The sequence below is a fragment of the Podarcis muralis genome, chromosome 12 (genome assembly GCF_964188315.1).
Source record: "Podarcis muralis chromosome 12, rPodMur119.hap1.1, whole genome shotgun sequence".
Classification (NCBI taxonomy): domain Eukaryota; kingdom Metazoa; phylum Chordata; class Lepidosauria; order Squamata; family Lacertidae; genus Podarcis; species Podarcis muralis.
Genome location: NC_135666.1, coordinates 61,777,751 through 61,805,000, shown reverse-complemented (window position 1 = coordinate 61,805,000; position 27,250 = coordinate 61,777,751). Strand labels below are relative to the sequence as shown.

Genomic DNA, 27,250 nt, shown 5'->3' with positions numbered 1-27,250 from the left:
ACAGTAGTTCACTCCTAAGAAATAGTGTTGTCTATTTGAATAATGGTTAGATTAAAAATACCCTGATAAACTTTCAAATTCACACATACTGCCATGGAATTCTGAGGCTCCTGTACAGTCAAAACAGCTGTAGAAATGTCAAAGGAAGCTTTAAACACAATTGGTGCAGCCCTTTGCATTTGTGGCAACTCTTTTGTTTTAGTCACCTTACAGCAGAGTGATCCAAACTGTTAGTGTGTCAGCTGCAGTGTGTAGGTGTGTTGCACAAACACTCCCCGGGCTTCTCCCAGTTCTGGAAAGGGGTTAGTTCAACCTCCGGTTTGCTAGTAAAACTGAGTTACTGTGTCATGAAATGATGCATGTCTAAAAAGTCTGCCACCAACATGAAAAGTCTGGAAAGCTCTGCCTTACAGACTGAGATGTTAAAAGCACACAAAGATCTACCACTGATTTGCAGAACAAGCTAAGCCAAAGCTTGGCTCCTGGAGTGTTTGCAGCTGCTTTGCTTCTTTCTGGTCCTTCTTGTTGCTGTGCCAAGAGAAGGTTCCATTGGGGGCACCTGGTTAGTGAAGACAGAGCTTAATCCTGAGCCTCAGATCTGATGACACACTCAGTGCAATGCAGCAGCAAAACAAGACAGCAGAGGCATGAACCTGCTGGAAGTTCCTCTCTAGTCTCGCTAAAGCAAGCTTTGGCTTCGTGTGCCATGCAAACCAAGCCCTTGGGTGAACGCCACTTCCACAAATACAACTTTTTTTAAAAAAAAAATATGAACAGGGAAATTAAATATTTGAATTTGAACATTTCAGTTTGAACAAAGGCTAGACTAAAAAATGCCCTTATTTTCACTTATTCACTTATACTGTAGTTATACAGCAATGAGTCCTCATATCACGGCATTAATACAGAAGCTCAAACAAAGATGCCACTACTTCTTAGCCTACACATCACTGACATCCAGCAAAGTTGGAGGGCATTTACAGTATCTCTATAAATCATCAACTCGGTGCTTAAATGTGATACAGTGCCAGCTCTGAACTACCCAAAACGGGGAAGGACTTCTGCTCATGTGGCTATCCAAGTATCCTCCAGAACTGCCAAATAATGGCTCCCAGATATTTGACAGATGTCTGCTGCTCTGTTTGATCCCATCATATCAGTGCTAAAATGGCAGTCAACTTCTGTTGAAGTCTGCTTGGTGGTAATATCCAGAGACTGAGTTTTGTCTGAATTATTAGATCAATGCATTCTACTCTTTGGCTGACCAAACTGAAGAGCACCTGCAGCATCAGGAGTCGGGCCAGGAGGATAATACTGCTGGCATATGAAAAGGGTTCAGAACATGTCAATCCAGTTGACTGCTACCTTCCTTGTTTATTCATCAGCAAATCAACAGAGCTATTGACAATGACAGAAGAACACGGCAATGCTGAACATTGTCCCATCTGATGGCTCCCTATTTTGGCTGCAGGGAAGCGAGTTGTGCTCACTTCCTTTCAGCCAACAGAATTTACCCACTTCCCCTTGGAACAGTGCCTATGGCGAGTAGGAAGCATTGATGTGCAACCCACATTAGGGCTGGTTTGGGAAGGGAAGGAGATTGCTCTGATGCTCCTGTATTTAGGTATTTGACAAAGATAGGGGACACAAACCTGCAGAGCCTCCTGCTTTTCACCCAGACTGAGAGGGTGAGAATATCAGAGAATAAATGTAGTCTCTTCTGTTCTGTTACATTTCTCAATATATATTCTGCATCAAATACACATGAATTTCTTATACCTGAGGAAAAGCAATGTGCAACATTTTAATTCATGGAATTCTGGATATATTATCTTCTTAAGAGAGATATTTGTTTTTGCTGCCCAAATTGCTTACATACAAGATCACCACAAAGTGTCCTGCCTTACAGATGAATTATTATTGTACCTTGTAGAGAGTGGACATTCTGAAAATTTGAGGGCAGACATTACTGAGTCTTCTTACACAGAGAGAGTTTGTTTTAGAATGATATCTTTCAAATTTGTGCTTTTTGCTCATTTTTTAATAAATCTTTTGGAAATCATAATCCTCAGGGTTAGTCATAGTCCAGGGGCCATAATGAGACATTCAGAAATCACATTGTTTGAGATTCAGAGCACACCGTAAAAGCATTATGAGAGAAATCTGCCTCCAGCTATTTCAGATGGGAGAGTTTTCTCTCCTCCTGCCAAACACCAAGTTCCATGAGTTTGCTTTTGTGCCACTTGAAGACCTCGTGGCTATGCTATCAGCCATGAAGGGAAAGACTTGCTCTCCTTTTCCTCCAAATTCATCTCGTTATACTAAATGCCTGCTTAGGCTATAAGAGTTGTCCTCCTCAGTTGTCCTTCCCCTCTGTTCTCACAACTTAATACAGTTTTCTTCTTCCCTGGTCTTTCACTCCAACCTCTATATAGTGCTAGTAGCACCACACCAGCAAGGCACATCCAGAGTTGTGTGGGTGAATCTTCCAATAATGCTCAGAATGCTCAGCCTTAAAAATAGATGGAGGCTGATGGGGGAAAGCCCCTGCAATTGTGTCATCTCCCTCTATATGTATACACAGACACGACATTACTGAAGGGCTTGTCTTAAGTAAGAGACAATGGCTGTGTTTGGACATCACAGTAAACCATGCTTCATTATGATGAGAACCACCATAGCAAACCTAAGGCTTCCTGTCCCCTCTCCTTGCTCAGCACCCCCTTGCAGACTTTGGAAACTTTCATGTCCATTTTTTAACTGCAGCTCAACTATGGCTCATTTGAAATAAGTCAACCTGCATCAACAAACTATAGTTAAGATAAACTATAGTTTGGGATCTGGATATAACACTAAACTGATGCTACCAAAAAAAAAATAGAAATGAAAGCTTGTGAACCCCTCCTCAGAGCTCTGCCAGAAGAAGAGAGGAAGAGCCCTCATGCCCAGGGCTTGCTGCAGCTCATTTCCATAATGATAAGCCGTGGCTTTTCATTACATCATAATCATCTTCATTGTTGTTGTTATGCTTATTATTTTGATTTCTTACCTGCCCTTCACTATATGGTCTCAGTTACAGCAATTCAAAAATACATTAAAAACAGTCTAAAACAGATTTCAGTCTCATGAATAGGATAGGTCCTAAAACTGTCTGTCTCAGGTATGAAAGGTCAGGGTAAAAAGGCACATCTTCAGCACAAGACAGAAACTAATGAAGGTGCCAGACACACTTCTGTGGGAAAGGAATTCCTGCTACCCTTCACAGATATGACAGCCCCACTCCCCATGTCCCTAACCTATAATTCCCTTAACCCACCTCTAATCATAGTAAAAGAGTGCAGGGGTGGTGCTCTTGTGCCAACCCAAAAGGGACCATTGCTCTTGGTGTTGGACCACTGCTTGGCAACAACACAGGCTTATCTTGCTTCCAGGAGCCAGGTGTTCCAAGTTCGTGTCTGGTGCTGCTTCTGACCTGTGGACCAGAATTTGTTACAGAGGGAAGATCAATTTCTCAGCCAGTGGGGGCTGCCAATGAAAACCCCCCAACTTCTTTCTCACTCACTGGCTGAGAACAACCTGATCGATCAGTGTTTCTCCTCTGAACAGTGTCAGATGGTTTGATCTTATTCTTGAAATTGATCCCACTGTGTTCAGTGGAAGTTAATCCCCAAAGCGAGCATGCATGCGACTTGAAGCTCTGGCGTGTTTGTCACAGTGTACTACGGGCATAAAACTGAATAAGACACGGAAATCTAGGGGATCACCAAGATGTTGGCAAATGTTGGGACACTGATCCCAGAACTTTCTCAGTCCACTTTGTATAGGTTTGACTTGATATCTCCTTGGTGTGAATAGCTGTTTTCTCCACTCCTTTTCTTGCCTGTATCTCTGGAAATCATGAGAGCTTGTTCAATTTCACTCAACATTTCCATAGCTGTTTTGTCCAAATATGGATCTCAGACTTTAGATGAAATTTAGTGGGAACTGTGATTTGTTGCTTAATAAGCCAAAATATTAAAATCACACAAACAGTAATAGGCAAATGGCATTTGATCATAGCTGTCAACTTACAGACTTGAAAATAAGGGATCAGCAGCCTCGAAAATAAGGGATAAGCAGCCAAAATAAGGGATTTTAGTCAACCAGCTGCAATACAAAGTTAAAAGGGCCCAGACAATTTTGAAGAGCAGCGCCGGTTTTTAGCCCTTCGTTTCCAGAGGTTGCTGCTCAAGACACCAGCTGATGAAACACTGCAATTAAATAACTACAAGCAGCAACTACTTTTCGCGCAAAACGAAGTCCAAGTTATGAAGATGCTGCTGCAGTTCTGTGTCTTTTCTCTCGTACTCCATCTGCAGCTCTCAGTTCCATCAGGCGGGGCGGGAGGAAGAGGGGGGGGGAATAGCACCCGAAGTAAACCCGCCAGATCAGACCATCTATGTTAGTCTACCACTACAAATCTATGGGAGAAGCGCTTGCGGTCCTTCCTCCACTTTCCCCCTCTATGGTTAGCCCTTGGAACACCTGCCCGCGCTGCCGCCTCCTCCTCCTCCTCACTCTGAACTGCTTTCTCTATGGTTGCCCTCGCTCTCAATTCATAGGTCGCGCCAGGCTGCCCATCTCATCCGGGTCCTTCAGCGGCGCAGCCACAGTATGGCCTAGTGGGAGCAGCGGCGACGGGCAGAGGGGAGGCCCCAGGCAGAGAAGCTCAATTCGGCAGCTGCGAGGATGGCGGCGGAAGGGCCCGAGGCTCCCGCCAGTCCCGGCGGGGAGGGGCTCCCGGGGGCCAAGGCTGGTGAGAGGGGGGCGGACTGGGCAGCCAAGCAACACAGTTGGAGCCTCCCTCCTCCCTGGCTGGCAGGGAGGGAGGGAGGGAGAGGAGCTGCTTCCTTTGAAACCCAGGAAATTTAAGGGACATCATCAATAAGGGACAGCAGCAGGACACGACGCTGGGATAAGGGAGTTTCCCACCAAATAAGGGACGGTTGACACCTATGCATTTGATAGTTTTAATCAAAACTGAGGAATTGAATCTTAAGGGCAAAATCCTTCCATTAATTATGAGCAGGGCTGCTTTGGGATAATAATATCCAGATGTTCATTTTCTTCTTATTGTTTATACTTTTTCTTGTTTTCTGAAAATCATTAAATGTATTACATTTAAAAATTATGAACAGGGACATCCTGTTATAAGAGGGGTCCCATTTATTTCAACTGATAAATGCAAGAGTTACTATATGCTGGAATGCAACCTAAATGGTTTGATGTTTCTGACTAAGTGGGGAAAACAGGTTTATGTGATTGATTGATATATATATATATATATATATATATATATATATATATATATGTGTGTGTGTGTGTGTGTGTGTGTGTGTGTGTGTATGTTTAAAATAAGGAAAGAAACTCATTTTAGATGTGCTACACAAAACAAACAAGTTAACTGATCTCCCTGGGAAACAAACTCCTCATTGGCAGTCAAAACCTCATCTCAGGCAAACTAGTACCAGGGGTTGTTTTTAAAAAAAAATAGAAACAATTTTAAAATCTCTTTTGTGAACACTTTTAAATGAGAGCTGAACTGTAGGAGGCCAAACAGAAATTGTGCTATGTGCAATATAATGCAATTCCATGGTTGCATTGATAAAACAAAAAGGAAGACAACAACTGTTTTTAACATTATCTTGCTAGGCATTCAGACAAAAACCCAAACAAACAGCAACGCCTGTATTTCTCAAGTGAATGTTATGGCTCTTGAAAGACACACCATCTGCCATGTGACAGAGAAAAAATTATCTATCCAGCTGACACTCATGCTAAGGGAACCCAACATCAAAATGTTAAGGGAATTCAAAGAGAGAGCTGTGAAACAGCTGTGCTCCCCCTTTCCCAGCAGGGGAACACATACATGCAGTCACACTGAGCAGGATCGAACCCTTTGCTCCTCAGCACCAAGGGGGCAATCCTGCTGGCTGCAGAGATCTGTTTCACCAGCACGTTACCTGTAGGGAACAGGAGGCAGGAGGAGACCCCAGCAGTCCTGCAAAGGGCTAGCCAAGAATGGAGATGCCCCAAGAGATGGAGGCCTACCCCTAAGACCGGAGGGTGGTGAGGAGGGAAAAATAGGCTGTGGCCCCCATGTTTAGCCAGCATTGGGGGTTGGTCAGTCTCTCACCATTGACTATGCCCCCCCCCCCCCGGTGATAGTGACGGCAGATACAGGAGTCGGTTTATGGTGGTAATGGGAGAGTGCGTGAAGCAAGTCTGGCGGAGGTAGTTGCTTTCCATTCTGCTACAGTGGTGGCTGGAGTGGGAGCAGGTAGCATGGAGGCGGGGGGGGCACTGGGGCCTGAACTGCACTGAACTGGGACAAGTTGGGGCAACAACATGGCGGCTTATGGCAAATGGGGTGGGGTGGGGTAAGCAGCCTGGCCTGGCTGCTGTGCCCATGCAACACAGGACAGATCCTGGCCACCAAGGGTGCCATCCTGCTGCCTTCGCCACTGGGCTTATGCACAAAGCACACCTTGGCAAAGCAGCACCCAGAGGGAGCCAACCTTCCTGCGGGCAGCAGTGTGGTTGGGACGGGGAAAAGAGATGCAGCGATCGCTTCCCCTGCCCCTCTCCCAACTCTATAAAGTTTTTAAACCCCAAATTATACACAAGCCCCGTCCCCTGACTTGACTTTGCACTGGATCCTGGTTGGGTGTCCCCTGGGACAGCCCAGGTTGGATCAGGACACTTGTGCACAGCTCTGCATTATCAATTTAGTAATCTCGGTATTATTATTATTTTTTAAAAGTTTCTAAGGTACTTTCATATAGACTGTTACGCATTTTGGAAAGATGTATGTTTGTGATGCATTTGGACACCTCTTAAGACATCATAACCAAATTCTGCATGATGGTTCCTGAGACCAAAGAGGTCGTTTATGCTTGGATACAATTGGACACCGTTCTGAATCAGCATAGTGGGCTGAACCTTTAAAAACTGCACTGATTTTAACCACTGGTTCCAAACTACACTGATACTTTGATTTCTTAGAATTCCTGAGCAACGCTGGGTACATGCCCGGTGGACAGTCTTCAAGACTCACTAACAATAATGTATTAATTATAGAGATAAAAGCAACTATTGTTGTGGCTCTCTGACAAATCCCATTTCCCTGGGTGTATAGGAGATAAGGCATTTACTGATAGGGCACAGAGAATTTGAACAATTAGGTTTGATCCACATGGGTGGGATATAAATGATTAATAATAATAATAATAATAATAATTTTGGGTATAGTAAACTAACCTACATTAAGACTTCAACAAATGCACATGGTTCATTTCAAGAGCAAAAATTGCCTATGCAGTTATGAATACGAGTCCAGAATAAAGCTACAAGTTTTCATAGAATTAATGCATATCCTTGAAAGAATGGGGAAAGCTGGTGACATGTTGCAGAATTAAGCTACCTGAATAGAATAGGGAAATAAATGGAACAAAAAAGTAGAAAGCACTTTGACATGCAATAAGGACAAGTATTTGGGAAGCAATTAGATGGAGAACAATGATAAGCACTAGGAATTTTGATGAGAATAACTGTGAGTGACAGCAAGACAGGCAGCACTTTCCATAGAGAAAGAGGCTCACCTGTGAGGGGGTCCACAAACAGCCTCTTCAGTCCAAGAATCTAACGCCATGAACATTGCATACCTACTTTTGTAGCTAAATGTCAGGTTTCTTCAAGTCGAAAAAAAATCATAGAAATAATAGGAAATATTTCACACATTCCTAATCTACACAACAGAAATGTTTAAACTTCTTTCTCAGTTACGTTGATAAGGATAAGAATAAGAATAATTTATTTATACTCTGCCCATCTGGTTGGGAAATCCACCGACTCCAAAAGTGAGTCAAAACAGACAGTTCAGGCTTCTGGTTATAGAAACTATATGAACTAGTCTAGTGTCACACAGAGTGAGGAATGGTTTTTTTGAAAACTCAAGGAAGCTGCACCCCAAAGAGCAAAAGTCGGGAAAGTAAGTGATTCTGTGAGAATAGCCAGAGGTTATGGCAATTCATTTTGCCTCATCGTGAGTTTTTACAAGTCAGATTTCTCTGGTGAGCAGGTGGAAATTTAAGATAATCTGTCAGTGGATGGTAAATAGCAATATGGCCACCTGCTTCCCCTTGGGGTGAATGAGTCCCTGCTGGGTATCAAGGAAATAAATGGATGCAGGGAGATGAGCAGATAATTATACTGCAAGATAATAAAAGATGGGCTCATTTACTGGAAAAATGTGCAGAGTATATCTACAGCAAACCGCCTCTCAAGGCTTATAAACTTTTACCATTTCTAGAAGTTTGGGGGACTTTCAGAACTTAATCTGAGGTAGTATTAGGTTGCCAAATTTCCTGCTTCCTGGGTGGCAGCTTTGAATTTCAAATTTAATGGTATAACTTGAAATAAGTCAGACTGAGTGAAGTTCCTTTGCTTAGGTGGAACAAAACATTTTCTGGCTCCGAGGCAAAGACTTTTCCTGCCAAGTTTTAACCTGGAGGGGATTACTGCTGCCAACTTATTACTTTCCAAAGCTCAGCATTCATAATGGAATGCTGACATTCTTAACTTTCCTGGCACTGAAAGAAATCTAGGATAAAGTGGCAGTAAGATGCGCTAACTAATTTAACGATGGCACGGGGATTTCCCCCCAACATGAGGCTCATTGAGTGACTGGCACGTTGACTTCTTTGCTTACTAGTGATATACAGCAGAAGCCAACGGTGCACATTTCAGCAAATGATGGTGAGTCAGCTTACTGTGCGCTCAGAGTCAAAACACAAAAGAAAACCCGCACCAAACCTGTGCACCAACAAAATGGCTTACACCGATGCACAGAGCCCCCAGTCATTATTCCCCTTTGGACTTATGTCATTATCATTTCATGGCCACAATCCTTTTCTGTCTATAGACAAAAGAAGCTGCCTTATACCATTGGTCTATCTCGACCAGCATTGTCTACTGCAGCTTTCCAGGGTATTCCCCATCTATGACCTATTTCTGACTTGTGGGCCCTGTGTTATGGCTCAAGGGAGACAGAGTCACCAGCAGGCTCCATCCTGCAGGCTCAACACCTGCTGCAAATGTTCCAGACACACATTTAAGACATTTTCATGTGCCACATAATCAAAAAATAAATAAATCTAAGCAGTATATGCAACACAGTAAATATTTGTCCATAATGCACAGATAAATTCATCAGGATTTTAAACCAAGTATGTATAAATGAATTGCATGTCCAGATAGGCTGGCTATCCTCCCAATCAGGGTTTCCTCTTCTTCTTTTTTGATATGCCACTTTTCTGGTCAATAGTTCCAATGATGACATGCTGAAAAATCAGCTCCTCCTGGATGGGCACTGAGCATTACGTGGCACTTGTAGAACTGTAACTTCCACAGGCCAAAGCTGTTGCACTGGCAAATTTTATGTAAGGCAAGGTGAAACTGGCCTTGATCTGGATTGTTGTTTTATGATGGTCCCTGGTTTTATGGTTTCATGAATTGTATTGTATTTTAACAAAAGAATAAGAATCATGGATAGGATGTATACAGGGCCTAAGCGCTGGTGCCTCACAAGCGCAACTGATGGTGAATGTGCAATAAAAACAACATCCGCTTGGCCCTCTGGGAAAACTCAAGGCTTAGCACTGAATCGGAGCAAGTGGCAACCGGGTTTTCCACTATTGCCATTGGTTCCAATTTATCACTAAAGAGCAAATTTTATGGGGGAAACTCCTTGGACCCTTTCTTTCAGGGCACGGGACAAGTGCCTGAGGACACAGACTTGACCACAGCCTTTGGCTTTATTGGAGTATCTCAGATAAGTGGCTAGGGAAAACTGATGTTAAATGTTGGGTTTATTTAGAATAAACATGAGTCGACCGACATGCAAGGGTTTCATGGTCACAAAATGCAGTCACAGCCCCTACTTTAAAAAGGATTTAAAAAGCTAGGAGAACTAAATGGAGGAGAACTAAAAACCATCTTTATATGCGGCCAATATGGCCAACTATTGCCCAGTCTCAAATCTTCCATTCTTGGGCAAGGTGATTGAGCGGGTGGTTGCTGAACAACTCCAGGCACGCCTGGAAGAAGTGGACCATTTGGATCCCTTCCAGTCAGGATTCAGGCCTCACCATGGGACTGAAACTGTCTTGGTCACTCTGGTCGATGATCTCAGGCAGGCTAGGGACAAAGGTGAGAGCTGTTTCCCTAGTTCTGCTGGATCTCTCAGCGGCTTTTGATACCATCGACCATGACATCCTTCTGGACCGTCTTGAGGGGCTGGGAGCTGGGGGTACTGCCATACAGTGGTTCCACTCCTTCCTCCTGGGCCATGTTCAGAAAGTGGTGGGCTCTCACTTGTGGGGTGCCTCAGGGTTCTGTCCTCTCCCCCATGCTTTTCAACATCTACATGCAGTCGCTGGGAGAGATCATCGGGGGTTTGGGCTCGGTGTTCATCAGTATGCGGATGATACCCAGCTCTACATCTCTTTCAAATCAGAACCAGTGAAGGCGGTGAAGGTCCTGTGTGAGTGTCTGGAGGCGGTTGGAGGATGGATGGCGGCTAACAGATTGAGGTTGAATCCTGACAAGACAGAAGTACTGTTTTTAGGGGACAGGAGGCAGGCGGGTGTGGAGGACTCCCTGGTCCTGAATGGGGTAACTGTGCCCCTGATTCTGGACTCACAGCTGTCCATGGAGGTGCAGGTCAATTCTGTGTCCAGGGCAGCTGTTTATCAGCTCCATCTGGTACGCAGGCTGAGACCCTATCTGCCCACAGAGTGTCACGCCAGAGTGGTGCATGCTCTAGTTATCTCCTGCTTGGACTACTGCAATGCGCTCTATGTGGGGCGACCTTTGAAGGTGACCCGGAAACTACAACTAATCCAGAATGCGGCAGCTAGACTGGTGACTGGGAGTGGCTGCCGAGACCATATAATACCGGTCTTGAAAGACCTACACTGGCTCCCAGTATGTTTCGAGCACAATTCAAAGTATTGGTGCTGACATTTAAAGCCCTAAACGGCCTCGGTCCAGTATACCTGAAGGAGCGTCTCCACCTCCATCATTCTGCCTGGACACTGAGGTCCAGTGCTGAGGGCCTTCTGGCGGTTCCCTCGCTGTGAGAAGCCAAGTTACAGGGAACCAGGCAGAGGGCCTTCTCAGTGGTGGCACCTGCCCTGTGGAACGCCTTCCCACCAGATGTCAAAGAGAAAAACAACTACCAGACTTTTAGAAGACATCTGAAGGCAGCCCTGTTTAAGGAAGCTTTTTTAAAAAAAGTTTAATAGGTTATTATATTTTGGTGTTCTGTTGGCAGCTGCCCAGAGTGGCTGGGGAAACCCAGCCAGATGGGCGGAGTATAAATAAATTATTATTATTATTATTATTATTATTATTTGGAATTTCCAAGTTGAGAAGCAAACTGCTACTGATTATTTCTTATTATGTGTAATATTATTTGATTTAAAATATCTGTACACCGTCTTTTGGCCTAGACCCCAGAAGGCGGCTACCAAGATCAACATTAAAAGCAATATATAAAATGGACGCAACATTTAATAAAGAAAATAAAAGCAATCCAGGGGGGAAAAATAAGCAAAAGCCCACAAGTGAACAGCAAATTGCTTCCACAAAGTAGCTCTCAGACTCTGAGAGTGAAGACCAGGTGGTGGGGACAAACCACAGGGCAGGTCACCTCCATCACTTTTGCTTGTGAGCTCCCGTGGGGCTGCCTGGACAGACCTTCTGGTCTGATCCACCAGGACAATGCTTGCTCTTCATACCAAAAGAAATTGGCCATCCCTTTTTTTTCCTTGTGAAGGAGCAAAGCTAGGCAGGTGTTTCAGAGAGAGAGAGGGAGAAAGAAAGAGAAAAATTCTAACTGGGCACTGAGTCAGAAAGAATAAAAACCAATATCTAGCAAGATATAAATATATATTCTATGGCCAACCAACCACAGAGCCCAGGAAATACACAGTATATGACAGGAGATCAATGGTTGCTCATATTTCAGGAGACTACTAACTGCATCAGGTCGAGCTGATAACAAAATGAATATAAGGTTTGGAATATCTGGCCCGAAAGATAGCCGGCGCAGCCTGGCACCACTCAATGCTAGTAAAAATGTGTGTGATAAATTCACACACATTCACACTGCTGTATTGCTTGTAGATCTGGCAGCAGCTTCATCATGGGGAAAGAGGTTTATATAATAAAACCTGCACTCTCTTTTACCACTACTCCACTAGGCACATACGAATAAAGGGCCCAGACTTGGGGCTGAAATTAAGAATTTAATACAAGGAAACAAGGTAAATCCATTCATAAAACAATGCATGAATAGGGATGGAAGGATTTCTCAGTTTTGGTTTTCTTAGTGTCTTGTTTTTCCAATCTTAAAGTCAGTTGTCTACATTTTTGCAGCAATTTGCTATATATAGGGGGGGGGGGAGAGAGAGAGAGAGAGAGAGAGAGAGAGAGAGAGAGAGAGAGAGAATCCTCCTAAAAATTATTCAGCGGGCGCCCCAGCTGGCAAAGAGTCCAGTCTAAAACTCTAGCACACTCTTCCCCAGTCTGTGGTTGTACTCCACTTCCCAGTGGACCAAGCCATCATGAATGATCATCAAATCTGATGAGAGTCATAGTCCAACAAGAAGTGGAGGGCACCATACTGGGGAGCCCTGCCCAAGAGTCAGAGAAGACAGTACTCAAGGAGATGAGCCAATGGTCTGAATTGCTACAAGATAACTTCCCTTGTTCTTCTGTTTGTTAGGATAAAAAGCTCGCTTCTGCAGCAATGGAAACCACTGTGGCAAAAACAGTAAGAAGAGATCTGGTGGATTTCTCAGTACCTTCCTTTTCTGTGTGTCCTTACCTTTGTTTGAATTTTGGCTAGAATAAATATATTTTATAATCATGTATTTTTCTACTTCTAAAGGGAATACGGAAGAACTGGCAGAGTGGGTCAGAGTGTCATCAATGACTACAGAAGTAGAAAAGCTTCTCCACCCCTTGGGTATCAGGACAATATTGACCTATTTTAGGGTGAAGATCACCATAGTGTCTCTATGTTGTAGAAGTGACTTAAACATGTTACTTTGACCCCAAAACAAATGCACACAAACCAAAAGCAGTTCCAACATGCCTTACGATAGGTAGGTTTGTCTTCACCTTTACAGAGCGGTTGCAAGGGTTACTAGCATCAAATACAGTATTTGAAAGAACAAACAATGCTAAGAAGACTTGGAATAATAAAATCAAGAGAGGCTTATCTGAATCTACTTTGATTTTTACAAGCCGCCTGAGATCCTTGTGAAATTTCTTCTGTAGAGGGTCACCAATGTTTTTTGAATTTCTAAGCACATTTGCAAACTGAAGAAACTGTTCTGGCACACACACACACACTGCAATCGAGCACACCCCACAGCCTAGTCTACTGTCTACAACAGAATACTCTGATGCCTGATTTCAGGGAGGGGACCTGAGGGGACCCTGCGCGCACCAGGGAAGGGTTTTGCAGGCGCATGTGCACACAGGTTCTGCAGCATTGGCGACCCCTGCAGCAGCAGCAGCAGCAGCAGCAGCAGCACTGAACTGAGGCTACAGTTATCCCCCACACAAATGGCTCCTAGTCATCTTCCTCTGATCTTCCTTTCAAGAGCCCTTTTATTCAGATCCTGACCTACCTTCTTCCCACCTGAAATAAAATCTCCTAGCATTTGCCCTTCAATTGCATTTAGGAAGCAAGCTTCTTAAATTGACAGCAAGGTGGGATATTTGCAGAGGTGACATGAAATCACAAATATAGCTACATTTGAAAACAGGGCAGTAAAGATAAAATAAAATAATGTCATTATATTACACCAGTTTCTGATGCTGATTTTGCAAGTGCTCATCTTGTAGCAAATGAATGATTACTCCCCTTCCCCCGAAAAAGCAGATTAATTTTAATAAGTAACAATTCTGCATAACAAGGCTCGGAATTAACATAACTGCATGGAAAACATCACTTTACACAGCAACACAAACAAAATGCTATTTGCTGCTGTGCATACAAAGTATGGCACACAGCTATAGCTAACTAAAGGGTGATTAACATAAAAAGCAACATTACCACTGAACTTCACTAAATGCAGTTCTGTTTATCATTTAAAACAGATTTCCAAAACTATTAAAGAGCCTTTCAAGCTTGTTGGAATCTTCTTCCAGTAAAAGTTGATGTGCTTATTGAATGTTTCCACGCAGCTGTTTTTAAAAGGTCTGTAAAATCGGGATTTAGCATTCAAAAACCACAAACAGAAGTGGGTGATTACATTTTAAAAACCATTGGCTTAATTTGAACGAGGGCAGGCATGCTTGAGAAAATTCCCATAATCCTGAGATGCTCACATAACAACTGCTGGGCTTGGGCCAGGTGGTCTGCATACTGCCATTTACCACAAGCACAGAAGAGAGTATTTTGGGGGGTGCCATATTTGGCATCCCGAGAATCCCTGCCTTCATCTCCCCCCATTTTTTATTAAAGATTTTCTTGATTTACAGAAGTATGTGTAATGTCTCTCGTATTTTTTCCATGTAACATTTTTACAAATCATCTTCATTTGTTGAGACATTAGGAAGAAAAGGGGTGGAGGGGGGAATCCCTGCCTTCTTCTAAAAAAAAGTTGGGGTGGGAGAGAACTGCAGGCTTCTAGCATGTATACTTGAATGAATTATTAGCTGGTGAGATCTTTGAAGCCAGAGAGGATTCTCTGGGGGATCCCACACCCTTAGGATCACTGGAACACCATGTCTAGGTGGTGCAGTGGAAGCAAGAAGAACGAGGATACGGCTGTAACACTGGAATTTGGACAAAGGCTGCAAACTTGGCAGTGCAACTTTTGTTAAGGAAAGAGCTCTTGATAGCTAGATCTTTTGAAAGTTTCCTGAATGGGTCAGAAGCAGACCTTCTCCTTCAACTTCAGAGTTAGCCAAGACTGCCTCATGGCCAAAATGTGACTGGCTAGACTGGCTTTTAATTTCTTTCTAAAGCAGGGAGGGAGAGAAAGAAAGAGCAAGCACCCCAGGATAACTGGAGCACAGGCCTCAGCTTCTTCCTTCTTCAGAGCCTAGCTTCCTCAGGAAGCTTCCTTTGATAACACAAATGACAGAACAAGCTCACTGACCGACTTGGAATCAAATATGGAAAACTGTCAGAGGAGAACTTATCGTTTGGGCACTCTGCTGTAAATGCCATTTGGTTGCAAATGCAATGGATTTGGGAGAAAATAATGCCCATAGAATGATGAACTCCAGCATTCAAGAAAATGAATGTAGGGAAATCAGAGCAAAGGGTTTGTCCTTGGCTTCTCTCTCTCTTAGAGCCTAAATAACTGGCTTTTGTGAAGAGGAGCTGTGGCAAAGAATCTGGGGGTGGGGGGGTCGCAAAACAGCCTATATCATTTCAGGCAGCAGGTGGGGACACCATTTTGGGATGTCCATGGTGGGGGGCACCTCCCTGCAAGCATGTAATTGTCATCTCAGGAGAAATGTTTCTAGCCTTGTCTACTAGGCTTATTTTCTACTTGCAGAGTTTTCATCATAGGGAAATATTCTGAAATTCAAGCCATCACCTGTATTCTCTAATCTACCTTATATCATTTCAGAAATCCTCTCCCACTTCTTTGCCACTTTGCTCCTAGGGCTTATAGTTGGCTGGAACCAGCTTTGAAGCTTCTTCCCCCAAAGCGTCTCTTCATGTCATTCAAAAATACCTTTATATATTCATACACTGACAGGCTCTGTGTCCATTTATGCTGGCACAGTAAAATTCAGGACTAACCTCATAATGAGGTGATCTTCAGTCTAGCTTGCATATACTGTTTAAATTAGAAAAGGAAAGTTAACAGAAATTTCCTTTTATGGAGGAAAGTTTATAAATTCTGTGCATTTAAGGGGGCCATGGATTGGCTCTTGATGTAGAACAGATTAAAGGCTCAAACTAGAAGTCTGTTTTAATGCATAAATTGACTACATTATGGGCAGCAAATCAGAGGTTAAGGTAGTATTAAGAGGTTAATGTAAAAAAAACAAGCTTGGGACTGTTGTAAGTCATAACACATCACAGTAAGAATTTGATGAGCATTTTCAGTATTCTGAGTGGGGGGCAGGGCACACCTTCTGCAACATTTAAAAGAATGGGGGCTGCAGAAGTTGCACATCTAAAACCAGCACAGAAACTTCGGCTGGCTTTCTTTTGGCTTGGGCAAGTAAATATTCTCACAGCAGAATATGCCAGATCCGTACCTACTGCAGTTCTTGTTTATCAACAACTTTCTGATATTAAAAGAAAGTGCATTTTTATAGAGGCCAATTTAGCTGCTTACCAAATACATAGAGTTAGTGAGCAAACTTCCTCAGTATCAATTGTGCAGATCTGCTTTTGAAACCCAGAGAAGCTCCGGCTCTCTGTTTCACCTCAGTTAATCTACGCTGCTGTTTCAGCAGCATCTCAAAATGAAATGGTGAGATGTGCAAGGAGGTCTGGAAGTAGAAGGAGAAAGAATCACTATCTTTTTGAAGACCAACATAACAGGCTAGAGTCTTTGTTTTCTCCGCAGGCCTATTTTGGCTCCTCGTTCTGTGAACTGCACAGAAAGCAAACACAATGCAGCAGAAAGGTGATGCTCTTTCAAGGAGGAATCAGGATAAAAGTTTACTTTTAACTCTATTAATGTCATTCGAAAATGCCAAGCTGCCAAAGGCCACACTGTAATTCTGAGTAGCTACACAGAGTGACAGGAGGAGGGGGGGAAATAGCCATGCCCAAATTGTTCCACCTACACAACAGCTGCATTGCATTCATACAGCAATGGATTCTATTTTCAGCCCGCAAACTCCAAATGGTTCACTGTGGGGTAACTAACCATGGGATGCTTCAGATGCTCCCCAAAGATGACCAGTGCTTCCTCTCTACACACTTCCTAGGATTGCTAGAGGGGGGTAGCTCACTCTTCCACTGCAGGGAGATGAGCATTCTCCCTAAGGCAGGATGAGACCCAGAGGATGGGCAGAGGAAGCTCATGTGGCTTTCTGCAGCAGTGCTCGTAAAGTTGGAGTAGGCAAAAATGAGAGTCATATCAAATATATGACAATTGTCTTCTATAGGAGGGGCATGAAAGCATAGGGAAGAACCACAGCTTAATGGCAAAGAACATTGTATGCATGCAAAAGGTCCCTGCTTAAATCCCCAGTTTTCAAAATAGGATCTGGCAACAGAGATCTGTGCCTAAGATTCTGGAGAGATACTGCAACCCTGGGAAAGATGAACAAATAGCCTGATCTGGAGAAGCCATGTTTTAATGCACACCATTTCACACCAAACATGAACAAGTTGAACGCAAATCCCCAGGTTGAACGCAGACCACAGTGTGAAGAAGACAGAGAAGTGCTATTGGGTGACAGGGAGAAGGTGGAACTGCTCAACACCTACTTTGCCTTGGTGATGCCCAGCCTGGTGATAAGAGAATAAATGATGTAAGGAGGGAGCTGCAGCCCAAGATAGGAAAAGAGGTGGTAAGGAAACACCTAGCTGCTTTAAATGAATTCGAATCTCCAGGGCCAGATGAGCTGCATCCAAGGGTACTAAAGGAACTTGTGGATGTAATCTCAGAGCCTCTGTCTATAATCTTTGCGAATTCTTGGGGAACAGGTGAGGCCCCTGCAGACTGGAGGTGGACAAATGTTGTCCCCATCTTTAAAAGGGAAGAAAAGGAAGACCCAGGTAACTACAAACCAGTGAGCTTGACTTCGATACCAGGGAAGGTCCTTAAACAGATAATTCAGAAAAGGATGCTCTGATTACTAAGACCCAGAATGGGTTTCTCAAAAATAAGTAGTGCTAGATGAATCTGACTTCTCTCTTTGATGGAGTTACATGCTTGGTGGATCAGGGGGATGCTGTGGACATAGTGTATCGTGATTTCAGTAAGGCTTTTGACAAAGTTCCCCATGATATTCTTGTGAGGAAGCTGGTAAAATGTGCGTTGAATGAGGTAACTGTTAAGTGGATTTGTAGCTGGTTGACTGACTGAACACAAAGAGTACTCATTAAGAGTTCCTTGTCATCCTGAAAAAAGGGGACAAGTGGGGTGCTCCAGGGTTCTGGAATGGGGCCCATTGTTGTTCAACGTCTTTATAAAAAAATCCAATGCTATTCTAGGCTGCATCAACAGAAGTCTAGTGCCCAGATCAAGGGAAGCAATAGTACTGCTCTATTGTGTCTTAGCCAGACCACACTTGGAATACTGTGTCCAATTCTGGCACCACAATTTAAGATAGATATTGACAAGCTGGAATGTGTGCAGAGGAGGGAAACCAAGATGATCAAGGGTCTGGAATCTAAGCCTTACAAGGAGCACCTGAAGGAGCTGGGTATGTTTAGCCTGGAAAAGAGGAGACTGAAAGGAGATATGATAGCCATCTTCAAATATCTTGTTTTCTCCTGCTCTGGGGGAGTGAATCTAATGACTTCAGGTTACAAGAAAGGAGATTACAACAAAACATAAGGAAAAACCTCCTGACAGTAAAAGCAGTTCGACAGTTGAACAATTTCCCTCGGGAGGTTGTGGACTCTCCTTTCTTAGGGGTTTTTAAGCAGAGGTGGGATGGCCATTGGATGGATGCTTTAGCTGCATAGCAGGGGGTTGTATTAGATACACCTTGGGGTCCCTTCCAACTCTATAGTTCTATGATTCCATTAATAAAAGTGCATTAGAAGTAAATTTTCAGCATTATGTAGCCACAATTTTACAAATATAGGACTGATTTAAGAAGTCTCTTTTGGAGCTGTTCATCAGTTCCATCAATATTCCATTATTATGGGAATTGATGGAATTTAAAGGGCAAAGTTAACAGCAGTCTACACAAATGCAAACAACCTTCAAAGAGCTTTTTAATAAAAAAAATCAACAACACAATTATCATTTCAATGTGCTACACTTTTGTTCCTGTAATAGAAGCTGGTTCACAAATAATCCCAATTTCACCATTTAATTCAGGCTATGCAGCTTCTTTATTTTTAACAAAGCCATTGCTTTTGCAAGTTACTTGTGACACCTATGGTTCTAATTCACCTTTCTAAGAATATAGTCACAGATACAATATTGTCCTGGTAACAACTATACCCCAAACAACCCCTATTCACCATTACTGTAGGAGCTTAACATATACCCAACAAAATTCAGGATTTTTTATGGATTTGCAGTGCATTGAAAGTCACAACTAAAGGAAGCTACAAAGGAAGTGGGGATGGAGATGTGGACTGCTTGAGAAGTTCACTTCATTTGCACATCACATAAAACTATAGTTTAAAATGAACTATGGTTTAATATGAACGAACATTGTGTTGGTTGACTCTTCTCTTGCTCCTGTTACACATTAAATACGGAGAGTTTAGCTTGCTGTGTTGTCTGAACCCAGGCTCATAGTTTCTCTCCAAACAAATCAGGGAGGATACCTTCCTAGCATATTGCCAAGCACTCAAAAAGGACAGTCATGGGAGACTTCAGCTACCCAGATATGTGTGGGAACTCAAGCTTTGCCAAGAATGTAAGATGTAAGGTCCAACAAATTCCTTAACTGCCTTGCTGACAATTTCATTTCCCAGAAAGTGGAAGAAGCAGCAAGAGGGTCATCTCTCTTGGATCTCACCAACAGGTTGTTGTTTAGTTTAGTCGTGTCTGACTCTTTGTGACCCCATGGACCAGAGCACGCCAGGCACTCCTGTCTTCCACTGCCTCCCACAGTTTGGTCAAACTCATGTTCGTAGCTTCGAGAACCCTGTCCAACCATCTCATCCTCTGTCGTCCCCTTCTCCTTAAGCCCTCAACATCAGGGCACAACATCAGGGTCTTTTCCAGGGAGTCTTCTCTTCTCATGAGCTGGCCAAAGTATTGGAGCCTCAGCTTCACGATCTGTCCTTCCAGTGACCACTCAGGGCTGATTTCCTTCAGAATGGATAGGTTTGATCTTCTTGCAGCCCATGGGACCCTCAAGAGTCTCCTCCAGCACCATAATTCAAAATCATCAATTCTTCGGTGATCAGCCTTCTTTATGGTCCAGCTCTCACTTCCATACATCACTACTTTTATGGTCCAGCTCTCACTTCCATACATTACTACTGGGGAAACCATAGCTTTAACTATACGGACCTTTGTTGGCAAGGTGATATATCTGCTTTTTAAGATGCTGTCTAGGTTTGTCATTGCTTTTCTCCCAAGAAGCAGGCATCTTTTAATTTCGTGACAGCAGTCACCAACAGATAGAAGCTGAATTCTCAACTTGTGTGTGTGTGAGGGGAGCAGGCCAGACACGTCCCCATAAATTTAGCCTCCCAACTAGGCTGCCTCTTAATAATGCAAGTGAAAATGTTTTCCACCCATTTCCATTAGATAGCTTGAGCAGTACCGTGAATTTTTAGTCTTTCAATTCAATTATCTTAAATTTGTGGTCTTAAATGCAAATGAGTGGCATCCAATGAAATGTGGAGAAGAAGAAGAAGAAGAAGAAGAAGAAGAAGAAGAAGAAGAAGAAGAAGAAGAAGAAGGGAGGAAGAGTTTGGACTTGATATCCTGCCTTTCACTCCCTTTAAGGAGTCTCAAAGCGGCTCACATTCTCCTTTCCCTTCCTCCCCCACAACAAACACTCTGTGAGGTGAGTGGGGCTGAGAGACTTCAGAGAAGTGTGACTGGCCCAAGGTCACTCAGCAGCTGCAAGTGGAGGAGCGGAGACACGAACCCGGTTCCCCAGATTAGGAGACTACTGCTCTTAACCACTACCCCACACTGGCTCTTGAGGCATGGGAATCACTAAGAAACGCACAGTAGGCAGAAAGCAGATTTATCTACTGTAAATCAAAGTGACAAAGATGCCACATCCCAAGTTTAAATAAGTTAATGATTGACAGCATAAACTAGAATGAGACTTTCACTAAGGGAAGATGAGGTTTGAAAGGCTTCAAGCATAAGAAATAAATTTAATAGTGGGAGGTTTTAGAAGTTGGAAAAACAAATCTGGTAAGCTGCTAAGGACTAAAGCGCAATGTTTCATCCTTGGGATTTATACTCTGTTTTAGCAAACCCTCAGAATATTCACTATGGCCTGTGAGAATTCCTTTTCAATAAGAAAACTGAACAGGGTGGAGACATTTTCTACTCCTGAAAGACGGTTATTTGCATTTTGATTCCTCCCTCCCTCCAAGGAGCTCAGTGTGGTCTACGCAGTGCTCTTCCTTTATCCTCATCCATGAGGGAGGAGACAGAGATGAAGGGAACTCCCAGGCCAGCCACAGGAGGAGCTTTTCAAGTGCACCCTACTCTTTGTATGTGCAGATTTTTTTATTAGGATAATTCTGGGGAAATCCTAAAAAAAAAATATCAGTGCATTGAAACAGTCACAAAATACCTCGCACAAATAAATACAGATGAAGGGACCCACAGGCTTGGTCTCCCTTTTTTCTTACTTTAACACTGCAAAGGAGCTTGGAGAAGCTTCCAAACGTGGTACCTCTGTGACACTAGGCAAAGGCAGTTTTAAGAATAGCAGGAACCGACCGCATGTAATTCCCCATATAATCATATGTACAAAGGGGCGTTGTATGTACAACCCCCCCAAAAAACAACAACAAACCATGTCCATGTTGGAACTCTGGGAATTGTCGCTTTATGAGGAGAATGGGGGCTCATAACAACTCAACAACAACTCTGTGTCCCCCCTTTTTTTAATAATAAAAAAGAACAAGTATATAAACAATTGCCACAGCGGTAAATAACAAACAGCTTGTCCCATTGAAATCACAGCCACCTGTCCTGCTAGACAACAAAATCTCATCTGGTTACTCTAAAAGGTCGCACCACATTTTCCTGTGCCTGTTAAGTGGGTTTCTACCACCACCTGAACAATTTATACATTCAGTAAATCATTACCATGTGTTATATAAAGAACAGAGAGATAGCCAGAAGCTGGAAAACTGGCATTGGGCTGAGCATTGATTCTTGGTATAACAGAGTGTGGTCTGAGAATTGGCTGAGAAACTAGCATCTCAGGTCAGAGCAGCAAAGGCAAACTCTGCCTTCTCTCAAAGGCTCTGGCAAGCTAAGAATATGTCAGCTACTTCACATCTTCCATGGACACCATAGACAGGATAGTTTGATGAGAAACATTTTGCACGTCTTCTGGAAGATGCACGGGCTTGGACTCTAATAAAAAATTCAAAATTGCATAGCCTCTCCCAATTAGAAAACATTCCAGTTATTAATCAGAATTAAATATGATTAAATTAAGGGTTTGCTCATGCCCTTATTTTACCAATTTATTTTAATTTTTACGTACCCCTGTCACAAGAAAAGTATGTATTGTTTCAACAGGAAGAAATGTAATTACTGAATGTATTTTTAAAATAATTACTTCATGTTTAAGATCTTGGGCATAAAACATTAAATTGCTAAAACATCTTTGGTGGAGTTCAGCATCTCCTTTCCATATGAGAAAGCACCTATTCTCACATGGGGAAGGGACAATGGGTGGTATTCAGTGAGGTTTTACACAGAATGGACCTGGGGATATTAATAGACCTAAATTAGTTGTGCTCATAAATTTCAGTGGGCCTACTCTGAGTAGAAGTTACCACCCAATTTTCTTTCTGGTAACAGGCTCCTCGTGTGTCAGAAGGTGCTACTATCAAGGGACCCATGAGGAAGTAGAGTAGCTGCCATTCCAAATAAAAGCTTTAAAACTGCCCCTGTGTTTGAGCAGCACACTAGTTTGTGCTGACCCCACTTCTTAGTTCACAACTGTTCTGCTTTATTTGAGGTTTAAAAATCACGGGACTCCTGTCTGCTTTGCATGTGTCCATTCAAACAATCCTCCAGTAAGTGAAAATATAAGACATAATATTAATGTAAAGGAATCGCATGCACCACTGTCTTCCTGATGAAAATGTTATCAGCCTTAGCCTCTTGCCATTCTGCAAACAACAATGATGGGCGAAGGAGTGGGAAATTCTTTATCTGAGAATGGGATTCTTCCGCATATAAAAGCATTCCTCCTTACAGTGGCACCTCGGGTTAAGAATTTAATTCATTCCGGAGGTCCGTTCTTAACCTGAAGCACCACTTTAGCTAATGGGGCCTCCCACTGCTGTCATGCGGCCGCTGCAGGATTTCTGTTCTCATCCTGAAGCAAAGTTCTTAACCCAAGGTATTATTTCTGGGTTAGCGGAGACTGTAACCTGAAGCATCTGTAACCCGAGGTACCACTGTATTGTCCTTCCCCCAAGTGGCTTTGAAGTGAATAAGCTGTGTACAACAATATTATCTCTACACTCAAAATACACCTAGAACTGGAAGGGCGATGGTGATGAATGAGACGAGAGAGAGAGAGAGGAGAGATGTCATTTTCACTTTAAACACTCCCATCAGGGGAAAGGGTGGGGCAAATAAACAAATAAATAATACCAAGCCGTTAGTAAAATGAGCACCCCGCTGCCCAAGTCACCCGCTTCCCTGCACAGAGGTCCTTCACCCTCACAGCCAGCAGTGATCCCATTGAAGTGGGACTAAAAAGTGCTTCCCTATGGATGGTCACATTGGCCAAGACAACTCATGATTCCGTCTCTCAAGCTCTTTCTCAAGATGAGAAATGTATAAAGCAGGCATAGGCAAACTCAGCACTCCAGATGTTTTGGAACTACAACTCCCATCATCCCTAGCTAACAGGACCAGTGGTCAGGGATGATGGGAATTGTAGTCTCAAAACATCTGGTGGGCCGAGTTTGCCTATGCCTGGTATAAAGCATATCAAAAGATCTGATACTCCCAGCACCAAACTTAAACTGATCTTGCGGTGATCTACAGGTGAAACTGCTATCCCATTCTGCTGAACTAACAGAGGAAAGAAATGCTATGTTTTCTTTTTAAGCAGTTTCATAGTCCTTGGGGAGCTGGTGAGCGATCTCTACTCTTCCTCTGCTCCATTATATTGTTGTTTATTGTATTTAGAAAATGTTAAATAAAATGTCTCCTGTCGTTCCTTCTCTCACACTGTGGTCTTCCCCAATGTCAAAATTTACAATGTAAGCTCCATGGAGCAGCTGTCTGCTTAGCATTTGGTTCTGTTACTCTATAAGGCGCTATGTACATCAATATTGCATTATAAATACATTAATAATGGCAACAATTGCTGTTGCCCTGAAGCTTCTCACTTCAGAATAACATATAAAGCACACAAACTCACACACCCCTCTAGGGCCAGGGAGGAATCAATTTCTATCTCTCCTCTTCTGTGTTGCACTGCAGTGTTTCTGATACAGGATACTAAATTCAGGTAACATATGAATTCCAATTTTAGTAAATAATGCATCCACTTCAGAATTCTCCTGGCAGTTTCCTTCCAACTGCGGTAGCACTGAGGCCTTTGCGACCAGCTACCGTATTTTTCTGTGTATAAGACACGGGTTTTTTCGTTTTAAAAAAATGTCAAAAATTAGGGGGTGTCTTATACACGGGGCCATCTCACCCTATTTTCTTAAATCAGAGTCCCCCAAAATAGGGGGTGTCTTATACATGGGGGTGTCTTATAGACAAAAAAAAAAAAAAACGATAATTCAAATGCAAAATTGCAGTTTGTCCACCATAACCAAAGCAGTGTCTCCTTACAGCACAAATCCACATGGAGAAATAGCTCCAAATTGCAAAAGCAAAATGACTGGACTTTAAGAAAACCAGTATCTTGAGTTTATGGAGCTCACCTGAAGATATGTCTATTTGACTTTTCTTGACTCCAGTGACATTGATATGGACACTGACTTTGCCTTCTATCAGGTCAATCTCTATGGTGCCCAGTCCTTCGGCAAAATTGCTGAACAGCAGAAGTCCATTGGGATTCCAAGTCCGAAATTGAAAGCTGACTGAAAACATGTCCTGATTTGGACGACCCGGCACTTCCAGGAAACTGGTAGCATTGAAAAAGACGGGCACTGTATGGGGCTCCACGCATGAGAAGCTTAAATTCCCCTATTAAAAAGAAAAACAGAAGTAAAAACAGTAACACACACACACACCAAAAACAAAAACAACATGAGAAAAGTGACATATTTCTAAAAAAAACCAGTTTTTAGAGACCTTAAAATTTCCTCCTGCGTCCAGTAAAACAATGTTTAAAAGAGAGCATGTTGATCTACTGAGGGATGTATGAAAGTTACTGAACATCCTTGAGAAATGTATAAACTCTGCTCACTTCCCACAGGATTCCTTGTGTGCAAGAAATCTAAACTTGCTCCTAATTTCAAAATTTAGTAACAACCTTGGAATGCAAAGTAAAATAACATATACTGCATGTGTGTGTGTGCTTGGCAACTTGAAGAGCTCAGAGTGCTACATATGCAGTATTTATTTGCAATCTTTGCAACAGTCCTGTACATAAGGGTGGGGAACTTCTGACCTGTGGCTAATTTGGCCCACCAGGACCTTCCCATTTGGCCCACAAGGACGTTCTCCCAAAACCACACCCACTGGCCCAATCCCTGATGCCACATGTGATGTCAGGTGTGGAACAAGTAGCGGTGCGCGTAGATCCTGCATCTGGAAAGCAAGATTGAACTCCCCACGCATCAAATGGTGCACAGAGAGGTCAATCTTGCTTGATTCTGGGGCGCAAGCTAGTTCCCTAAGGGCAGCTGGCAGGCATGCTCAACTGCTGCACAATGCAGGAGTGAACTCTGTGCATCAGCTGTTGTGTGGGGAGTCCAGTCCTGCTTGGTCATTCCCACCCCCATGGGCCAACTTTGAGGAGCAGATGGGATCAACCATCAGTCACCTGACACAGTGGCAGAGTTAGCTGCATGGAAGCCCGGAGCGGCAGCCACACCATGCACTGGGGGGGGGGGAGAGCTGTGCGGGGGGCAGGGCAAGCCCCCCACGATGTGCCTTTTTGTCACCCCCCTCAGGGATGACACCTGGGACAGACTGCCCCCACCGCCCCCCCTTCTACGCCCCTGACCTGAAACCATTATGATGTCAGAAGATTGGCAGGTAGGTAGTCCCACAAAGCCATAATGTTGCCTACCCCTGTTCCCCCCTCCTCAATGTGCATGGACGAGGACCAATGTAGGCTGAAAGCAGTAGGAGTCAGTAGGAGCCCACATCTACGATGATCCAGAAAATTCCACAAATATACCCAACATTAATAAGCATAACCCCCTGAATCATCTCCTTTTATTTTCTCATCCCCAGCCCATTCCTTGCCCTCTGTAGCATAGCTGCCTCTTGCCTTAATTTTGCTTCTTTCGTCTGCTCTGTCCCTCATGGTCCTCCTTCCTCTTACAGAAAATTAATATGAGCAGAAAATCTGTCGACACTATTGGATCTACACATGCCTTTTTCAAAGTTATAAGCCAGGTACCCATGATAAGGTACAGAGAAATGTGGAAAGGAAATGAAATTTATTCCCATTTTACAAACAATGAAATAATGGAAAGGTTTTTTATTTTTTATTTTAAAAAGAAGATCCCTCAGAGCTGATCTGCCTGCTTCATTCTTTATGCAAGAAGGTGTCAGGACATTTTTGAAGGAGTGTGCTCTTGCTCAGTTAAAAAAAAAAAAAAAAGCCTGTGGTGAAAGTGGAGAGGAATAGTCATGGATGGAGTACAGGCATGCATTATGAAGTTCTAGGAAAACTGTTCACACATATTCATCCCTGAGTTTAGTGTTGCAGCTAATGCTGCGGACGTTGTGGCCAAAGATGCAATGCCATGAGCAGGTCATGCCATTCTTTTTAATACATGGTGATGTCTCTTCTGGACATAGCATGCATTTGGACAGGGTGCCCATGGGTCTTCCTTCATAGGAGACAGTCCTCTATTTGAAGGCATCCTATATCTGGAGGGCTGTCTTGTCCAAATCCAGTTTAAAGATAAAGCATAATTTGAGTGGTGGGGAGGAACCTTGATGTTGCCCATCTGAACATCAAGACTGAATGGGAGCACAGGTTGCATGGTCACAGTCTTCCAGACTATGGTGAGCCTTATGGCAGTTGTTTCTAAATTTGTATCTATATATATTTATCAGCATATGCAAATTGTATGTGGAGCTGTGGTGAGGCCTACATGGCCATCCTATATTTGGAGCCACAAAAAATGCAGCATTTCTTTTCAGATTCT

At 43.2% G+C, this 27,250-nt stretch overlaps 1 protein-coding gene across 2 annotated transcripts in view; it reads right to left on the bottom strand.

The window, feature by feature from the left end:
- Positions 1-27,250, bottom strand: part of CNTNAP2 (contactin associated protein 2) — a 950,652-nt gene that overhangs the window by 381,381 nt on the left and 542,021 nt on the right. For both annotated transcript variants that reach the window (XM_028751461.2, XM_077916554.1), the window contains exon 8: positions 24,842-25,106. In XM_028751461.2, the coding sequence (XP_028607294.2) occupies positions 24,842-25,106 (265 nt within the window). The remainder of the gene's footprint in view (positions 1-24,841; positions 25,107-27,250) is intronic.